Raw genomic sequence first — 14416 nt, forward strand, 5'->3', positions numbered from 1 at the left:
CAAGTACCAAATGATTTCACTCATATGTGGACTATAAGAACAAAGGAAAAGCTGAAGGAACAAAACAGCAGCAAATTCAAAGAACCTAAGTAAGGACTAATAGTTAGCAAAGGGAAAGGGACTGGGGATGGTGGGTGGGAAGAGAGGGAGAAACGAGGGGGAAGAAGAAAGGGGTCCTTATGATTACTATGTATAATGTAGGGGGTGCATGTGGAGGACAGTGCAACACAGAGAAGGTAAGTACTGATTTTACAGCATCTTACTACACTGATGGACAGTGACTAATGGGGTATGTGCGGGGGACTTGGTGAAGGGGGCGTCTAGTAAACATAATGTTCCTCAAGTAATTGTAGATTAATGATGCCAAAATTTAAAAAAGCACAGAGAAAAAGTTTTAATGGATTGCATGACTATAGTCAAAGACAGATTTCGTGTATTTTTTTATCAAAAGAAAAAAAATAGTGTTTTATTAACTACCACACTGTTATGATACACTTTAAATGTACAATAAGGTAGCCTTTAAATTTGAGGTGGTCTTAAGAATAACAAATGAACAGAATTCCAAATTTTTGAAATAGGTGAACTGCTGAAGTTATAGGATACATTTATGAAAATTGTATAGCTCTTACAAGACCAGCAATGAAACTTTATTTTGTACATTTTTTAATAATTGAAAATATAAACAATTAAAAAATAAAAAGAAAATAAAGAATAAAAAAACATACATTTTTCAATTAAATGTACTGGATAAATATAAATTTTAAGGGAAGAAGCAAAAACGGAAAATGGTTGATATTTAAGTGCAGACTGACTACCCGAGCCAGGGTGGACATTGCCCTTTGCCATCCCACCGGGCCCCACCCGGAAGACACCTGGAGGCCCGGCCACCCCGCCCCTGCGCAGTGCCAGATTTCGTGTATTTTATGCATGATTATAAAACAGATCAGAGAGATCCAAAACAAATTTTCAATTAGATACAAAAATCCTGCCTCCATTACAATTACTAAATAGTTGTATTGAAAGTAACACCCACCTGGTAGAGTTCTTCCAGGTGGTATTTAATGGAGACGTTGTTCTGGATAGCCTGTATAGCCTCCTTTAATTTTTGCCATGTTTCTTCAGTGTACTCTTCCAGCACCAGAAGTTTATCTAGCAAAAAATTTATGAAACAAATGACTTGAAGACAATGTCAAGGTCTATAAAATGCATAATTATTATACAGCTATGATGAAATTATTGAAAACTAGGTCTCCAGACCATTCTGAGGGAAAAATAGTCTCTTCAACAAATGATGCTAGGACAAATATTCACATACAAAAGAGTGAAGATGAACCACTACTTCATAGTACTCTTATTAAAGCCTCTTTACCTTAATTCACTGGCTACATGCATGTTTTGCCCTGTTTTCTATAGACTTCTAAAAAATTAAAATTTTCTCTTTTTATTACCATGGGAAAACCATTTCTCAGTTAATAATACAGATCTGTTCACTAAGAAGACAGAATCTGTAAAGATGTGCCCATCTAGAATGGTTCTGTCAAAACCAAGGACATTTGTTTTATTTTTTACAAGGAAAGATATATCTGAAGAATAAAGCCATTCCCAAAAGGTCACAGTTTACACTATGTTTATATTCCGACTAGGATTCAGATAGTTAGAGTCCAAAGTCAATGTTTCCAAACCTTCTAAAAATGATGGCACCTCAAAAAATAAAAATATTTACACTTTAAAATATAAAAGAAGCAATAGGGAGCCAAACTGAAATCATTAAATATGATTACATTACCTTTACAGTTTTTGATTACCAACTTCTTGACAGAGCCAGTGCCAGACTTGGTCCTGGAAAAAGTGGACAGAGTCTTGGGGGTTTCAGTCAAGGCATCTTTGTGGGGGTCTGCAGCCACAGAGAAAATTATCAAATTTCTGTTTTTGAATTGCTCTTCTTCCACAGAGGTAGGAGCACATGAAGATAACGGTGAGTGTTCTTCTGCCATTTTCATTAAACCCTATGAAATCCAAGAAAATCCCATTCCTAACTTTGTCAACTAAAAGACTTAAGTTCAGATAAAAAGGAGGAAGATGAAATGCAAATTAAAGCCACAATGAGATATCACCTCATACCAGTTAGGATGGCCAACATCGAAAAGACAAACACCACCAAATGTTGGTGAGGATGTGGAGAAAGGGGAACCCTCCTACACTGCTGGTGGGAATGTAAACTCGTTCAATCTCTGTGGAAAGCAGTACAGCAGTTCCTCAAAAAAGTCGAAATAGAAATACCATTTGACCCAGGAATTCCACTCTTAGGAATTTACCCTAAGAATTCAGGGGCCCAGTTTGAAAAATCCATAGGCACCCCTATGTTTATTGCAGCAACATTTACAATAGCAAGGTAAGTGTCCCTCAGTAGATGACTGGATGAGGAGATGCGGTACATATACACAATGGAATATCATTCAGCCATAAGAAGAAAAAAATCCTACCATTTGCAACAACATAGATGTAGCTAGAGAGTATTTTGCTCAGTGAAATAAGCCAGGGGATAAAGACAAGGATACGATGATTTATTTCACTCATCTGTGGAGTACAAGAACAAAGAAGAAACTGAAGGAACAAAACAGCAGTAGACTCACAGAACCCAAGAATAGACTAACAGTTACCAAAGGGAAAGGAACTGTGGTGGATGGGTGGGAAAGGAAGGATGAGGGGGTACAAGGGGCATTAAAATTAGCACAAACAATGTAGTGGAGAGTCATGGGAAAGGCAGTATAAACAAAGAAGACAAACAATGATTCTGTAGCATCTTACTATGCTAATCGACAGTGACTATAATGGGGTGTGTGGTGGGGACGTGATAATATGGGGAGTCTACTAAACATAATGTTTAAGTAACTGTACATTAACAACACCAAAATAAAAATAAACAAACACATTAATTAATTAAAATAAGAGGATGGTAAGAAGCCAAAAGATGAGCAAGAAAAGCATCCAATGTTGCTCCCTTCCCTTGATCCTATGTTTTATGTCTTATTCCTTTAATCGTGGAAGGGGATGGGAGAAAAATAATAAAAACATCAGCAACTATCTCTATTATTCAGATTAATGGAGAACACAGCCCTAGTGGCTAGATAAGGAGGGTAAAATATTCTAAAAACGAGAAGACATACGTGACGTTTTAAAATTAAAAACATAAAAAGGAAGATAATCAAGAGCTAGGGAAAAAGCCTAAGAAAAGTGAAACAAGAAGTGAATCTCAGTAATAGCAGGGTGAAAAACACAAAAATGATTTCAAAAGTGTTTTTAATCATAATGTGACGAGAGAGGAGACGGTAAGTAAACATTAAACAACAGAGAAAACAAGAGGAAGTAAAGCAAAATAATACTCATGGAGTGAAATAGCACAATTTAGCCATCATAAAAGAATAGAAGGATAAAAAATGTCTGGTTCAAGGACGGAGGAGGCAACACTAGAGAGAATCAAATGTACAGGATCACACGGAAACCAAAAGAGACTTAAAGGCCTCTATGAAGAAACAGAAAATACCAGAGACAAAGATAATGAGAAGAGAAAAGGCTCAGAAGGAATAAAAATGGAAATAATGGCAGCACAGGAAAGAGAGAAAAATGGCACAAAATGAAGCTCCACAACCAAAAGCAAGTCACAGGGATTCCAAAGGAGGATAAAAAGGGACAGACTACATAGCAAGGAGATATGGGGGAGAAAAAGAGAATAGGGCTAGTACACAAAGTCTGACAGTTACAGAAAAACAGCGCCAAAGTACTTCTATCCTTTGAGAACTCGAATGACAAGGGAGCAAGTGTGAACAAAATTCCGCAACTGGGGAGGAACAGTTCATACACATTTTTTAAACCAAATTTAAGAGAAAGACAGACAGTGGGTCATAGAAACACCAATAAGAGAGGAGAGGAGATAGAAAAATAAGCACACAGGAAGTGCAAAAAATAGATTCTAAAAAATTCAGAGATTTAAAGCAGATGAGCAGAGAGGAAGACACTGAAAACGAAAAGGTGATAAACAAGAGAAACTGTGATGCAGAGATGGGAAGGAAAAATATTCAGAGAAACATCTGTGAAAGAAAAGTCCGTTTGAGCAGTAAAGTAGAAATACAAGGGCGACAAGTCACAGAGTCATCTCAGATAAAATGAAGCAAGAAACAGACGGAAAGCCACAGTAACGAGAGAGCCTGACTAAACCATAAGCTTGTAAAGGATGGAGGAAAACATCTCTGGTGAGTCCCAACCAAGGACGGCCGAAACAGCGACAAGCAGGGAGGAACCTGACTATTCACGCATTATCACCAGCCACAAAACCAACACGAGAATCCTGTGCCCTAGGGGAGCTCACCGTGAGAACACTTCACCCTTGAGATGACGGCTGAGAGACTAGCAGTAAGCTGCAGTTTTAGCTCTTGGGCAACGAAGGACTTACCTCCGCACCCTCGAAGACCACGTTGACTACACCTCAGGATTGTGATCGGTAGTCTCGCGAAGTTGGTCTCGCGATTGTTGGTCTCGCTCACGGTGTTCTCACGAGCCTGGGCTCGAGAAGTGTGGTCTCACATATGGTTTCGGGAATGTTTTCTCGTGAACGGTGATCTCGCGAATGTTGGTCTCGCGAGCGGTGGTCTCACGAATGTTGGGCAGGCGAGCGGTGGTCTCGCGAGTGGTAGTCTCACGATGCGAGACCTCCTCTGTTTCCCCTGGAGATGACTGCATCAACAATTACCGTTATGACCTTAACTTGGCAACCGCATTTGTAGGCATAGTTCTTCAACTGGAAGGCAGAAAGATGGAACTAGAGCCACCTCAAAAGACTTATGCTTTAGATAAACGAGAAGAAATGGGCTTGATCATTGATATCCCGAGTGTATTTAGTTGGTGATTGAAATGGCCTGGGAGTGGAGTTTAGGTGTACCGATTCTCCACCTGGAAACCAAGAGGCAAAGGGAAGGCCAAGCCTCTATACTTGAAATGAACATAAGATCAATGATACTTTGAATTTAAAAAATTACAGGGGTTCTACTCTTGTTTTCACTGCCCACTTAGGCCCTTTCTTTTCCCTCTAGTATTCAGATTCCTGCTGTATTTGCAAGGGTTATTGAAGTATTAACTAAAGTCATGCATGTGAAAACAAATCATAAGCCTTAAAGAAGTAAATGAATGCATATCATCTTTTAACACGTGACTCTCCCATTGAAGGGGACACCCAAGGTGTCACTAAGTAATGAATATAGTTTGAAGGAATTGTCAGAAACAGCAAACTTTCTGAACATAAGTGGCTCAGAGGAGGCTCAGAAGCAAGTGTCCCCTCTGGGAAAGCAAGTACCTCTGGACATCACTCAGGACAAAAAATTGATGAGAAGAAAAATTTTAGTCCCTCTCAATCCTATAGAAAGTGATGAATATGGTGAAGGCATGTGGCTTGAACTTGGATAGGCCTGGGTTTAAGCTGGACTAACCTGAGGCCTGAAATTAGCACCAGGGACTTGGGAAAATCTTATACGTTCTCTGAGTTCCTGAATGTTAATTTGTACAGTGAAGAGAAGGATACATAGCTCATGTATTTTTTGAAAACAATAATTTAAAAATAAAAGAATTGGCCTGTGCAAGTTGTCCAATCCATCTGTCTGTGATAACCGACCATACTTTCTTGGTATTGTATGCCCAGACCTTTGTTTAATGCCTCACCATGTTACATGCCCTCAACAAATATTCTCTGAATGAATAAATGTTTAAACGAACCATTTTGTAAGTACCAACTTTGGGAAGTTTAACCTGATAATGAGAATAACTGAAATTCAATTAAACATCCTTAGTCAGTGTTGAATCCTAGTCTTGCTGAACCAGTAGTTAATGGCATGAAAACCAGAGTGTGTAGAAGGACAGGGGATCATTTTATGGCAAGAGAATTCATTTTCTGAACAAAAGGAATTAACATTCCAGACCTCACCAACCTTACGTACCTACTCTTCTCCAACTTAGAACTTGGGAGTAAGGCGACTGAAGGAAAGATATGTAGCCTGCGAGAAAGAAAGGTCTGTGCATCCCAAGAGGTCAGCAAGCCCCAGGATGACAACAACCTCTTTAAGTGACCCTTTTGGCCCACTCAGAGAAGGCTGTTGTGTCTTGGTACAGTAATTTCATCTCATCTTTTAGTCCGCACATTATTCCCTTCTTCTGCTGACTTGGAGTATAGGACTGAAGCTAAATGGTGTGAGTGCTGGCACTCTTTCTGAACTCTACATCCAAGAACGTGCACTATGCTTTTCTTAACAAATGTTGCTCTCATCTCCAGATTGTGAGAGGTGTCAGAACATCATTGACAGTTGTGCTCCTCATGGGTCTGCTATATTTGCAAAGGACACTGCAGTTAACAAGGGAAACCTCAACTGCTCAGCAATCACTCTTCCCACTTGGCTGAAAATCAGACCATTGAGCATTCCTGAGTCTGGGCTTGGAGTGTGTAAGGAAACATCTGATCTGCCATTGGGTCTGCACTTTGGCCCCTGTGAGGGTAATATCACAGGAGATGAAGAGGAATTTTATGCTGTGGTTTCTTCCCTTTTGCCTGCTGAAATTTTATATATGTAAACTGGGCCAGGGATGACGATGAGCAGAACATTTTCTTTTTTTTAATTTTCTAATAAGACTAAATTTATTCAATACCCTAGTAAAAGTTTTGATTATAAGTGTCCAACAGTATGAAAGTACAAAACATATTTGTAGACTTCTAATATATTAATACAAAGTGCATGACTGCATACAGTACATCCTAGAGGCAGAGAGAGGTGGAAGGGGAAAAAGAAGACTGTGGTTGAGGTCTAGTAATGAATAAATAAATACAGAAGTAGAGATGATCCATATTATAGTATATTCTACCACCAATAGTGCAGCCAAAATGTAAAAAAAAAATTTTTAAACGTTTTCAAAGGAACTCAGGAGCAAGATGGTAATGACTGGGACTCTTGGAATACACCTCAAAGGCTGTGGGGCAGCCAACAGCAGGTAGTCCTGGATGGTAAGAAGCCTCTATCTCTTCCCCTGTTCTCTTGATTCCCACAGCCCTATTGTGGATTGATGGATTCTGACCTTCTACATGCCAGAACATGGATGGAGATAACACGGTCAGCTCTGTGTACTGGGTGGACTTTGCATCAACAAGGAGCTCCCAGGTAAATATCAGAGGGTAGCTGGGTGCATGGAAGTACCGACATAGACTAGTAGCTTCTCCCTGCAGGGCCCTATGTATTTTGTATGTTAACCCCAAAAAGATATGTCATTTACAAATATATTCTCCCATACTGTAAGATGCAATTTTGTTCTTCTGGTTTTGTCCTTTGCTCTACAGAAGCTTTTAAGCATGATGTAATCCCATTTCTTCATTTTTTTTTGGTTTCCTTTTCTGAAGAGATGCATTCAGTAAAATGTTGCTCATGTTTATATTCAAGAGACTTTTGCCTATCTTCTAAGCATTTTATGGTTTCAGGTGTTTGATCCATTTTGAGTTTCCGTTGGATAATAATCGAGTTTCATTCTCTTCCATGTAGCTGTCCAGTTTTGTCAACACGAGTTGGTGAAGAGGCCATTTCCCCATTGTAGATCCATGGCTACTTTATCATATATTAATTGACCATACATGCATGTGTTTGTATTTGTATCTGGGCTCTCTAGTCTGTTCATTGGTCTTTGGTCTGTTCTGTGTCAGTCCACAGAGTGTATTGTTATTGAACAATTGTTGACATACAGTCTCATATTTTTTTCGAATATGCAACACAGTGAGTGGGTCAGTAGTTCCTCATGTTATTAAGACCTCACCACCTAAGGTGCAGTTATGGTTTCTCAACATAGGAAGATATTACAGAATCACTGACTATATTCCCCCTGCTGTTCTACCATCGCTGTGACCAATTTAAATTACAATTGGGATTTTTAAGCCCTTTTATCCTGCTCACCCTCCACCTTAAACACCCACACAACGCTTTCATTTTATTTTAGTTTGTTTTTATATTCCAAAGTAAGTGAAGTCATATCGTATTTGTCTTTCTCAACCTGGCTTATTTCACTTCTCATAATACCCTTTTGTTGCAAAAGGCAATATTTCTCTCCTCTCTCTCTCTCTCTCTCCTGCTTAATAATATTCCATCATGTATATGTACTACATCTTGTTCATCTATTCATCTATGGTTCCTTCCATAGATGGCTACTTTAAGTAATGCAGTGATAAATAAAGGAGTGCACATGTCTTTTTGAATCATGGATATACTTTTGTTTGGATAAATTCCTAGCAGTGGATTTAATGGGCCATATGGAATTCTTTTTAGATTTTTGAGTAACCTCCATACTGCTTTCCACACTGGCTGCACCAACTGACTTTCTGAAGCTTAATTTCCTCCTCACCAACTTGGATGTTTTTATCTCATAGTTGTGTCTGACTGCCATGACTGGAACTTCCAGTATTATGTAGAATAGTGATAACCTTGTGAGAGTGGACATCCTTGTCTCTTTCCATATATTGGAAAGCTTCCAACTATTGCCATTGAATAGAACAGTAACCATAGGTATGTCCTATATGGCCTTCATAATGGTGAGGTGTGTACCCTCTGTACCCATTTTGTTGAGAATTTTTGTCCAAGAACAGATGCTGCATTTTGTCGAATGCTTTTTGGCATCTGCTTTAGACAATCGTATGGTTTTTATCTTTTTTTGTTAATGTGTTCAGTGATGTTGATTTACAGATATTGTACCATCCGTGTAATTCTGAAGTAATCCCATTTGGTTGGATGGATGATCTTTTTGCTGTACTTTTTAACCTGTTTTGCCAGTGTTTTGTTGAGGACCTTGCATCTACATTCATTAGTGATATTGGTCTACACGTTTCTTTCTTGTAGTGTATTTCTCTGGTTTTGGTGTTAAAGAGTGATGCTGTCTCCATAAAATGAATTGGAAGTGTTCCCTCCTATTCTTCATTTTGCAATTCTTTAGGGATGGTCTTAGCTCTCTCTTAAATGTTTGGTAACTTTCAGCTGTGAAGACATCTGGTCCTGTCCCTCTGTTTCTTGGGTGTTTTTTGATTACCTTCAGTTTTATTACTGCTAAATAGTCCATTGAGATTTTGTTTCCTCATGCATCCACATGGGATGGGAGTGTTATTCTGGGAATTGTCCCATTTCTTCTAGATTCTCCAATTTCTTGGCATGTATTTTTAACAGAATTCTCTAATCTTTGTGTTTCTGTGGTGTCCATTGTGACTATTTCTTTTTCTGTTTTTGTTTATTTATGTACTATCTTTTTTTTTCCTGAAGAAATCTGGCTAAGGCTCAGTCTCTTATTTTCGCAGACAACCAGCTCTTTGATTATTTTTCTATTGCTTCATTCTGTATATTTTCTATTTCTCCTATGGTCTTTATTATGTCCCTCTTTCTACCAGCTTTGGTCTTTGTTTATTCTTCTATGAGATTGCCTGTTTGAAATTTTTCTCATTTCTTGAGGCAGCCCTGTATTTTCTCTTCAACTTTTGCTGGCATCTGAAGTATTTTGAACTGTTGTGTTTCTGTTTTAATAGGTTTCCTTGTGTACTGTGTTTTCCTCTTTGATCCCCCCACTGATCCACTGAATGTTCAGATGCATCTTATTTATCCTCCATTTGTTTGAGTGTTATTCACCAATTCTTTTTCATGTAGTGGACTTTTTGTTTCATAGCATTGTGGTCTGAAATGTTGCTCGATAGAATGTCAATCATATATTTGTTAAGACTTGTTTTTCATCCCTATATATGATCTATTCTGGAAACTATTCCCTGTTCCCTTGAGAAGAATGTGCATTCTGGTACTTTTGGGTGGAATGATGTATATATAACTGTCAAGTCCTACAGGTCTGATGTGTTGTTCACTGCCACTGTTCCCTTACTGACTTTATGTCTGGATGTTCTATGCAGTGGTGTTAGTCGGTGCTAAAATTTCAACACTTCATTGTGTTGCTGGCAGTTTCTCCCTGTAGTCCCGTTAAATATATGCTTTATATACTTAGATTTTCCTATGTTGGGCACACAGATATTTATAATTGTTATATGCTCCTTTTGCACTGATCTCTTCCTCTGTTATGTAATGACCTACTTTGTCTGGTGACTGTTTTGTGGCGAAGTCTGTTTTGCCTGATATAAGTACTGCTACTCCTGCCTTCTTCTCTCTTCCACTTGAGTGGGATATATTTTTCTATCCCTTCACCTTTAGTCTGTGTATTTCTGGGATTGAAGTGAGTCTTTTATATGAAACATATAGATCTTGCTTTCTTATCCATTCTACCACTCTGTATCTTTTTTTGGTGCATTTATTACATTTACATTTAAAGTAATTACTAATAACTATGTTGTTCTTTCTGTTTTGCTAGTTGTCTCATGGTTCTTGTAATTTGATGATTGCCTTTAGTGTTATGCTTGGATTCATTTCTCCTTATTCTGCATGTTTCTGTGTGTAGACACTTTCTCTCTATCCTCCTCCACACTGTATGTATGATGTCATAATCTACACCTTTTGTGTATCCCTGGCTGATTTTGTGTATGGGTGATTTTACTACTATTCCCTTCTGAACACCATAATTGCTTTATAAGTGATTGCTGCACTACTTTTACTGTAGGTTTGCTTTCACCAATGAAAACCATTTAAACCTAAAAACATTTCCATCTGAACAAGTCCTGAAACATATTGTGAGGCTGGTTTGGGGGTGGTGAATTCCTGTAACCTCTGTTCATCAGGAAGGCTTGCAGTGTCTCGTCTGATGCTGAATGATAACCTTGCTGGGTGGAGAGTTCTTGGTGGTAGAATCTTTCCTTTCAGAACTGTGACTATTTCATGCCACTCATTTGTTCTTTGTAATGTTTCGCTGGAAAAACTGATGGCCTTTGCTGACTGATTGCCTTGCAGGTAACTGTCTGCTCTTCTCTTGCTAGTTTGAAGATTCTGTCTTTGATCTTTGCCATTTTAATTCCTTTGTGTCTTGGTGTGGACCTCCTTGTGTCTTTCTTTTTAGGGGCTCTCTGGGCTCCAGGACCTGAATGTCTGTTTCCTTCCCCAGGTTGGGAAATAGGAAATAATTTGCCAGTTTTTTCAGCAAATAAACCTTCTATCCCTTTGCCTCTGTCTTCTTCTGGGATCCCTATTATGTGAATATTATTTCATTTGGAGATATTGCACTGTTCTGATACTATGATAACACTTTTTGAATTATTTATTCTCTCTGTGCCTCAACTCGGTTGCTTCCCAGTACCCTCTCTTCTAGCTGACTGTTATGTTTCCCTGCCTCTTCTAGCCTTCTGTTAATTCCCTATATTGTATTTTTTTCTGGTTATTGTATTCTGTTATGTCTCCTTTTAATATTTTCCCTCTCGTTGAAGTTCTTGCTGAGATACTGAGTTGTTGCCTTCAAGTCAGTGAACACATTTATTGATTATTGCTCTGGGTCCTTAATCAGGAGGATTGCTTATTTCAGTTTCATTTTTTACTTGTTGGTCTTGTTCTTCTGTTGGGAACATATCCCTCACTCTTTTAATTTTACTTGGCTGTCTGTGTTTCCTCCTTTGTATTAGATAGATCCACTATGCCTCCATATCTTCCCAGTAGTGGCTTTATGTCATGTGTGTCATGCAGCACCCAGAAGTGCAAACTCCCTGCACACAAGAGCCCCTTTTCCAGTTGTAGCTGTGCCACGATTACTGTTGGTGGGCTGTGGGCAGAGCCCACCTTTTCTCTGCCTGCCAGCAGTGGTGATTCTCCACTGCTCCTCTGTTGTGAGATAGCTGACATTTCTTTTGCAGTGCACTTTGTGTGGGGGTGCCCTTTACTTGGATTCCTGCAAAATATAACTACTGCTGGACTGAGTATGTTGGGTGAGCATGTTTTCCACAGAATGCATGGGCTGAGCCAGCAGGGAGCGTTTCCAAACTGGCTGCTGCAGGCATTGGCCTACTTGGGCTGCATTAGGGCTGGAAAAGCCTGCGCTTACACCATCAGTACTCCTGTGCCTCCAGAACACTTTTCACCACCAGTAGATTTTTCAAACTGCTGCCTCTGTGTTGTGTCTCAGTGGGACCAATGCAGCAGGCCTCATCGGTGACAGGAGACAGGAGTCTTAGCATCCATGGGTGACTCAACTCTGGTCTCCAGCCCTGTTAATTTTCAAAGCTCAGTGTGGTGGGGTCTGGTCTTCTCAGAACAGATCAGCAGAGCCTACTTTGCTGTATCTTGAGCTCTTATCAGCTCCTCACTCCATTCTTTTTCATCCCTTTTGTGGGCTATGGTAGGGGAAAGGCTTCGAATCTGATCTGTCACAGCTCTACCCCTTCTTCTCTTCTTCAACGGGTCTTGGTGATTCTGTATTCAAAACATTTTAGCTTTTTTGTTTGTATCTGGAGAGGTTATCACATTGGATTCCTAGCCACTGTGTCCCTCCAATTTTCAGCATCAGTATCTTTTCATCTTAGTCTTTACTATACTTACATTGCTAGTTTGTCAGTTTTATAAATGAAGGCAATGAGTATTCTAACTTTGAAACAAAAAAGGAAAGAAAACAAATTTTTTATGCAATTTTAAATATTATTGTGTGCCTTCATAATTTGTTGTACTTTTATATTTTACTTATCTAGTGGCTATAGTTAGTTGCCTTTATGTGTAAAGCTTGTAATTTGATAATACACAATTACCTGTCACTTTCCCTTTGATCTCATTTTCACATCCCCTTTTCAGTCTAATGTATTCTTTAGTCATTATATGTAGTGTCTGTCAGATAATGTAACTATTCTCTTGCATGTTCTTTCTTAATTTTACTTACAACAGTACAAACTCTTTAAAAATAAAGAGTGTTATTTTGTTTGATTACTGTAGTTTAGGTTCTTAATGCTTTTTTCCTGTTGTAATTAGAATTTCCATCTGGTTTGTCTTTGTCTTTAATAAACTGAAAAGTAATTTATGCTTTCGTATATTCTAAATAAGTAAAATATAATTGTTAAAGAACACATGGATTTCTAGAGTAAAGTTTGTGTCTCATTTATACAATCTGTAGGGAGTCAACTGTGATTCCAATCCCATTAATCTCATGTCTTTTTGTTACACTTGGCAGGGTTTCTTTACTTTTCAAGTCTCAGTTTCCTCATGGAAAACTATAATGGCAATTACATAATGAATTACACTTGGCAGGGTTTCCTTTCTTTTAAATCTCAGTTTCCTCATGCAAAACTATTGTGCCGATTACATAGTAAATTGCCCTAATGTAACCATGGTAAAAGATTGCTCAAGTGCTGAAGTGCTGTATTAATCTTGTGAATGTTATTATCTGTTGTATTTTTTTAACTTTAAAAGCTGTTTGCTTTATTCTTAAAGTTAACAGATTTATTCTTTGCCTCCCTCCAGTTCCTTTCCCATAGATTGACTAGATGTCTCATTTTATTTTTGTAAATTATGGATTAATTTCCTCAATTTTCCTTCCAAATAAGGTTAGTATCTGGTTTCTATCTCAAGTTCCTAATGCCTAAGTATTAGTTCCCTGTGCTTCAACAGTTGATTGGTTAATAACTAAATTGATTTTTCTCTGCAATTTAAAAGAATTTTGAAGTGTTAATGTTTCCTAAAATACAGAAAAAATGCATTTGTACTCTGATCATTATGTTTTAAGGTTTTATTTTACCAATTTTCTTCTGTATTTCTAGATTTTATTGATAGTAATCAGATTTTAGAAATTCATTGTTTCCTGTAAAAGTCTAAGAAAACTGTGTTAAGCTGTTTGCTGTATTTGAGGGGAGGTTTGTAAATAAATAGCATGATTTCATTTTTATTAACGTTAATATTTTATTTTATAGCCTACTGATCTGAAGAAGCAAAAGAATTCTTAATTGACAGACACTGCATTGAAAGATAAAAGGAAAACCCAAACCAGTTGATGTAGATTGAATAAAACTCTGGCCTGAAACTGAACATTTGATACTCTTTGCACTTTCAGTGAGTACCTCATGGTCCTGTCCATTAAATAAATACTTGTGTCCTAATAAAAGCAATATATTATAAACATAAATGCAAAATTAAAATTTCCATCAATGTTATGACTAAAAACATACAACTCTATGAGTGAATATTTCTTTAAATGCTACTATCTAGATGTAATCATCTAAAAATCACTAGGTTATTTCATACTCTTTGCTATCTATCCTCTGTTATGATATGTGTAATGTTGTCTATGTGTACAACAATTTACTTTCAGAAACAGAAAAAATATATCTGAACATTTAAAGGAAAATGGCAAAATGATTTAGGTATCTGTATGATTTAAGCCTTATTTTCATATGAGAATTAAGATATCTATTTGTCCTTATATTGGCATTTCTCTTTGAAATTTATCAAGTAATAATAGA

The 14416-nt window shown here is 37.8% G+C and overlaps 1 protein-coding gene across 1 annotated transcript in view; it reads right to left on the reverse strand.

Moving 5' to 3' along the window:
• Positions 1 to 14416, reverse strand: part of LOC130682197 (cullin-4B-like) — a 52127-nt gene that overhangs the window by 26339 nt on the left and 11372 nt on the right. Inside the window, exons 2-5 of the mRNA XM_057496333.1 lie at positions 4653 to 4731; positions 4451 to 4556; positions 1787 to 1894; positions 1034 to 1149 (exon numbers count right to left, since the gene is read on the reverse strand). Of these exons, the coding sequence (XP_057352316.1) occupies positions 1034 to 1149; positions 1787 to 1894; positions 4451 to 4556; positions 4653 to 4731 (409 nt within the window). The remainder of the gene's footprint in view (positions 1 to 1033; positions 1150 to 1786; positions 1895 to 4450; positions 4557 to 4652; positions 4732 to 14416) is intronic.

The sequence above is a fragment of the Manis pentadactyla genome, chromosome Y (assembly GCF_030020395.1).
Source record: "Manis pentadactyla isolate mManPen7 chromosome Y, mManPen7.hap1, whole genome shotgun sequence".
Taxonomy (NCBI): domain Eukaryota; kingdom Metazoa; phylum Chordata; class Mammalia; order Pholidota; family Manidae; genus Manis; species Manis pentadactyla.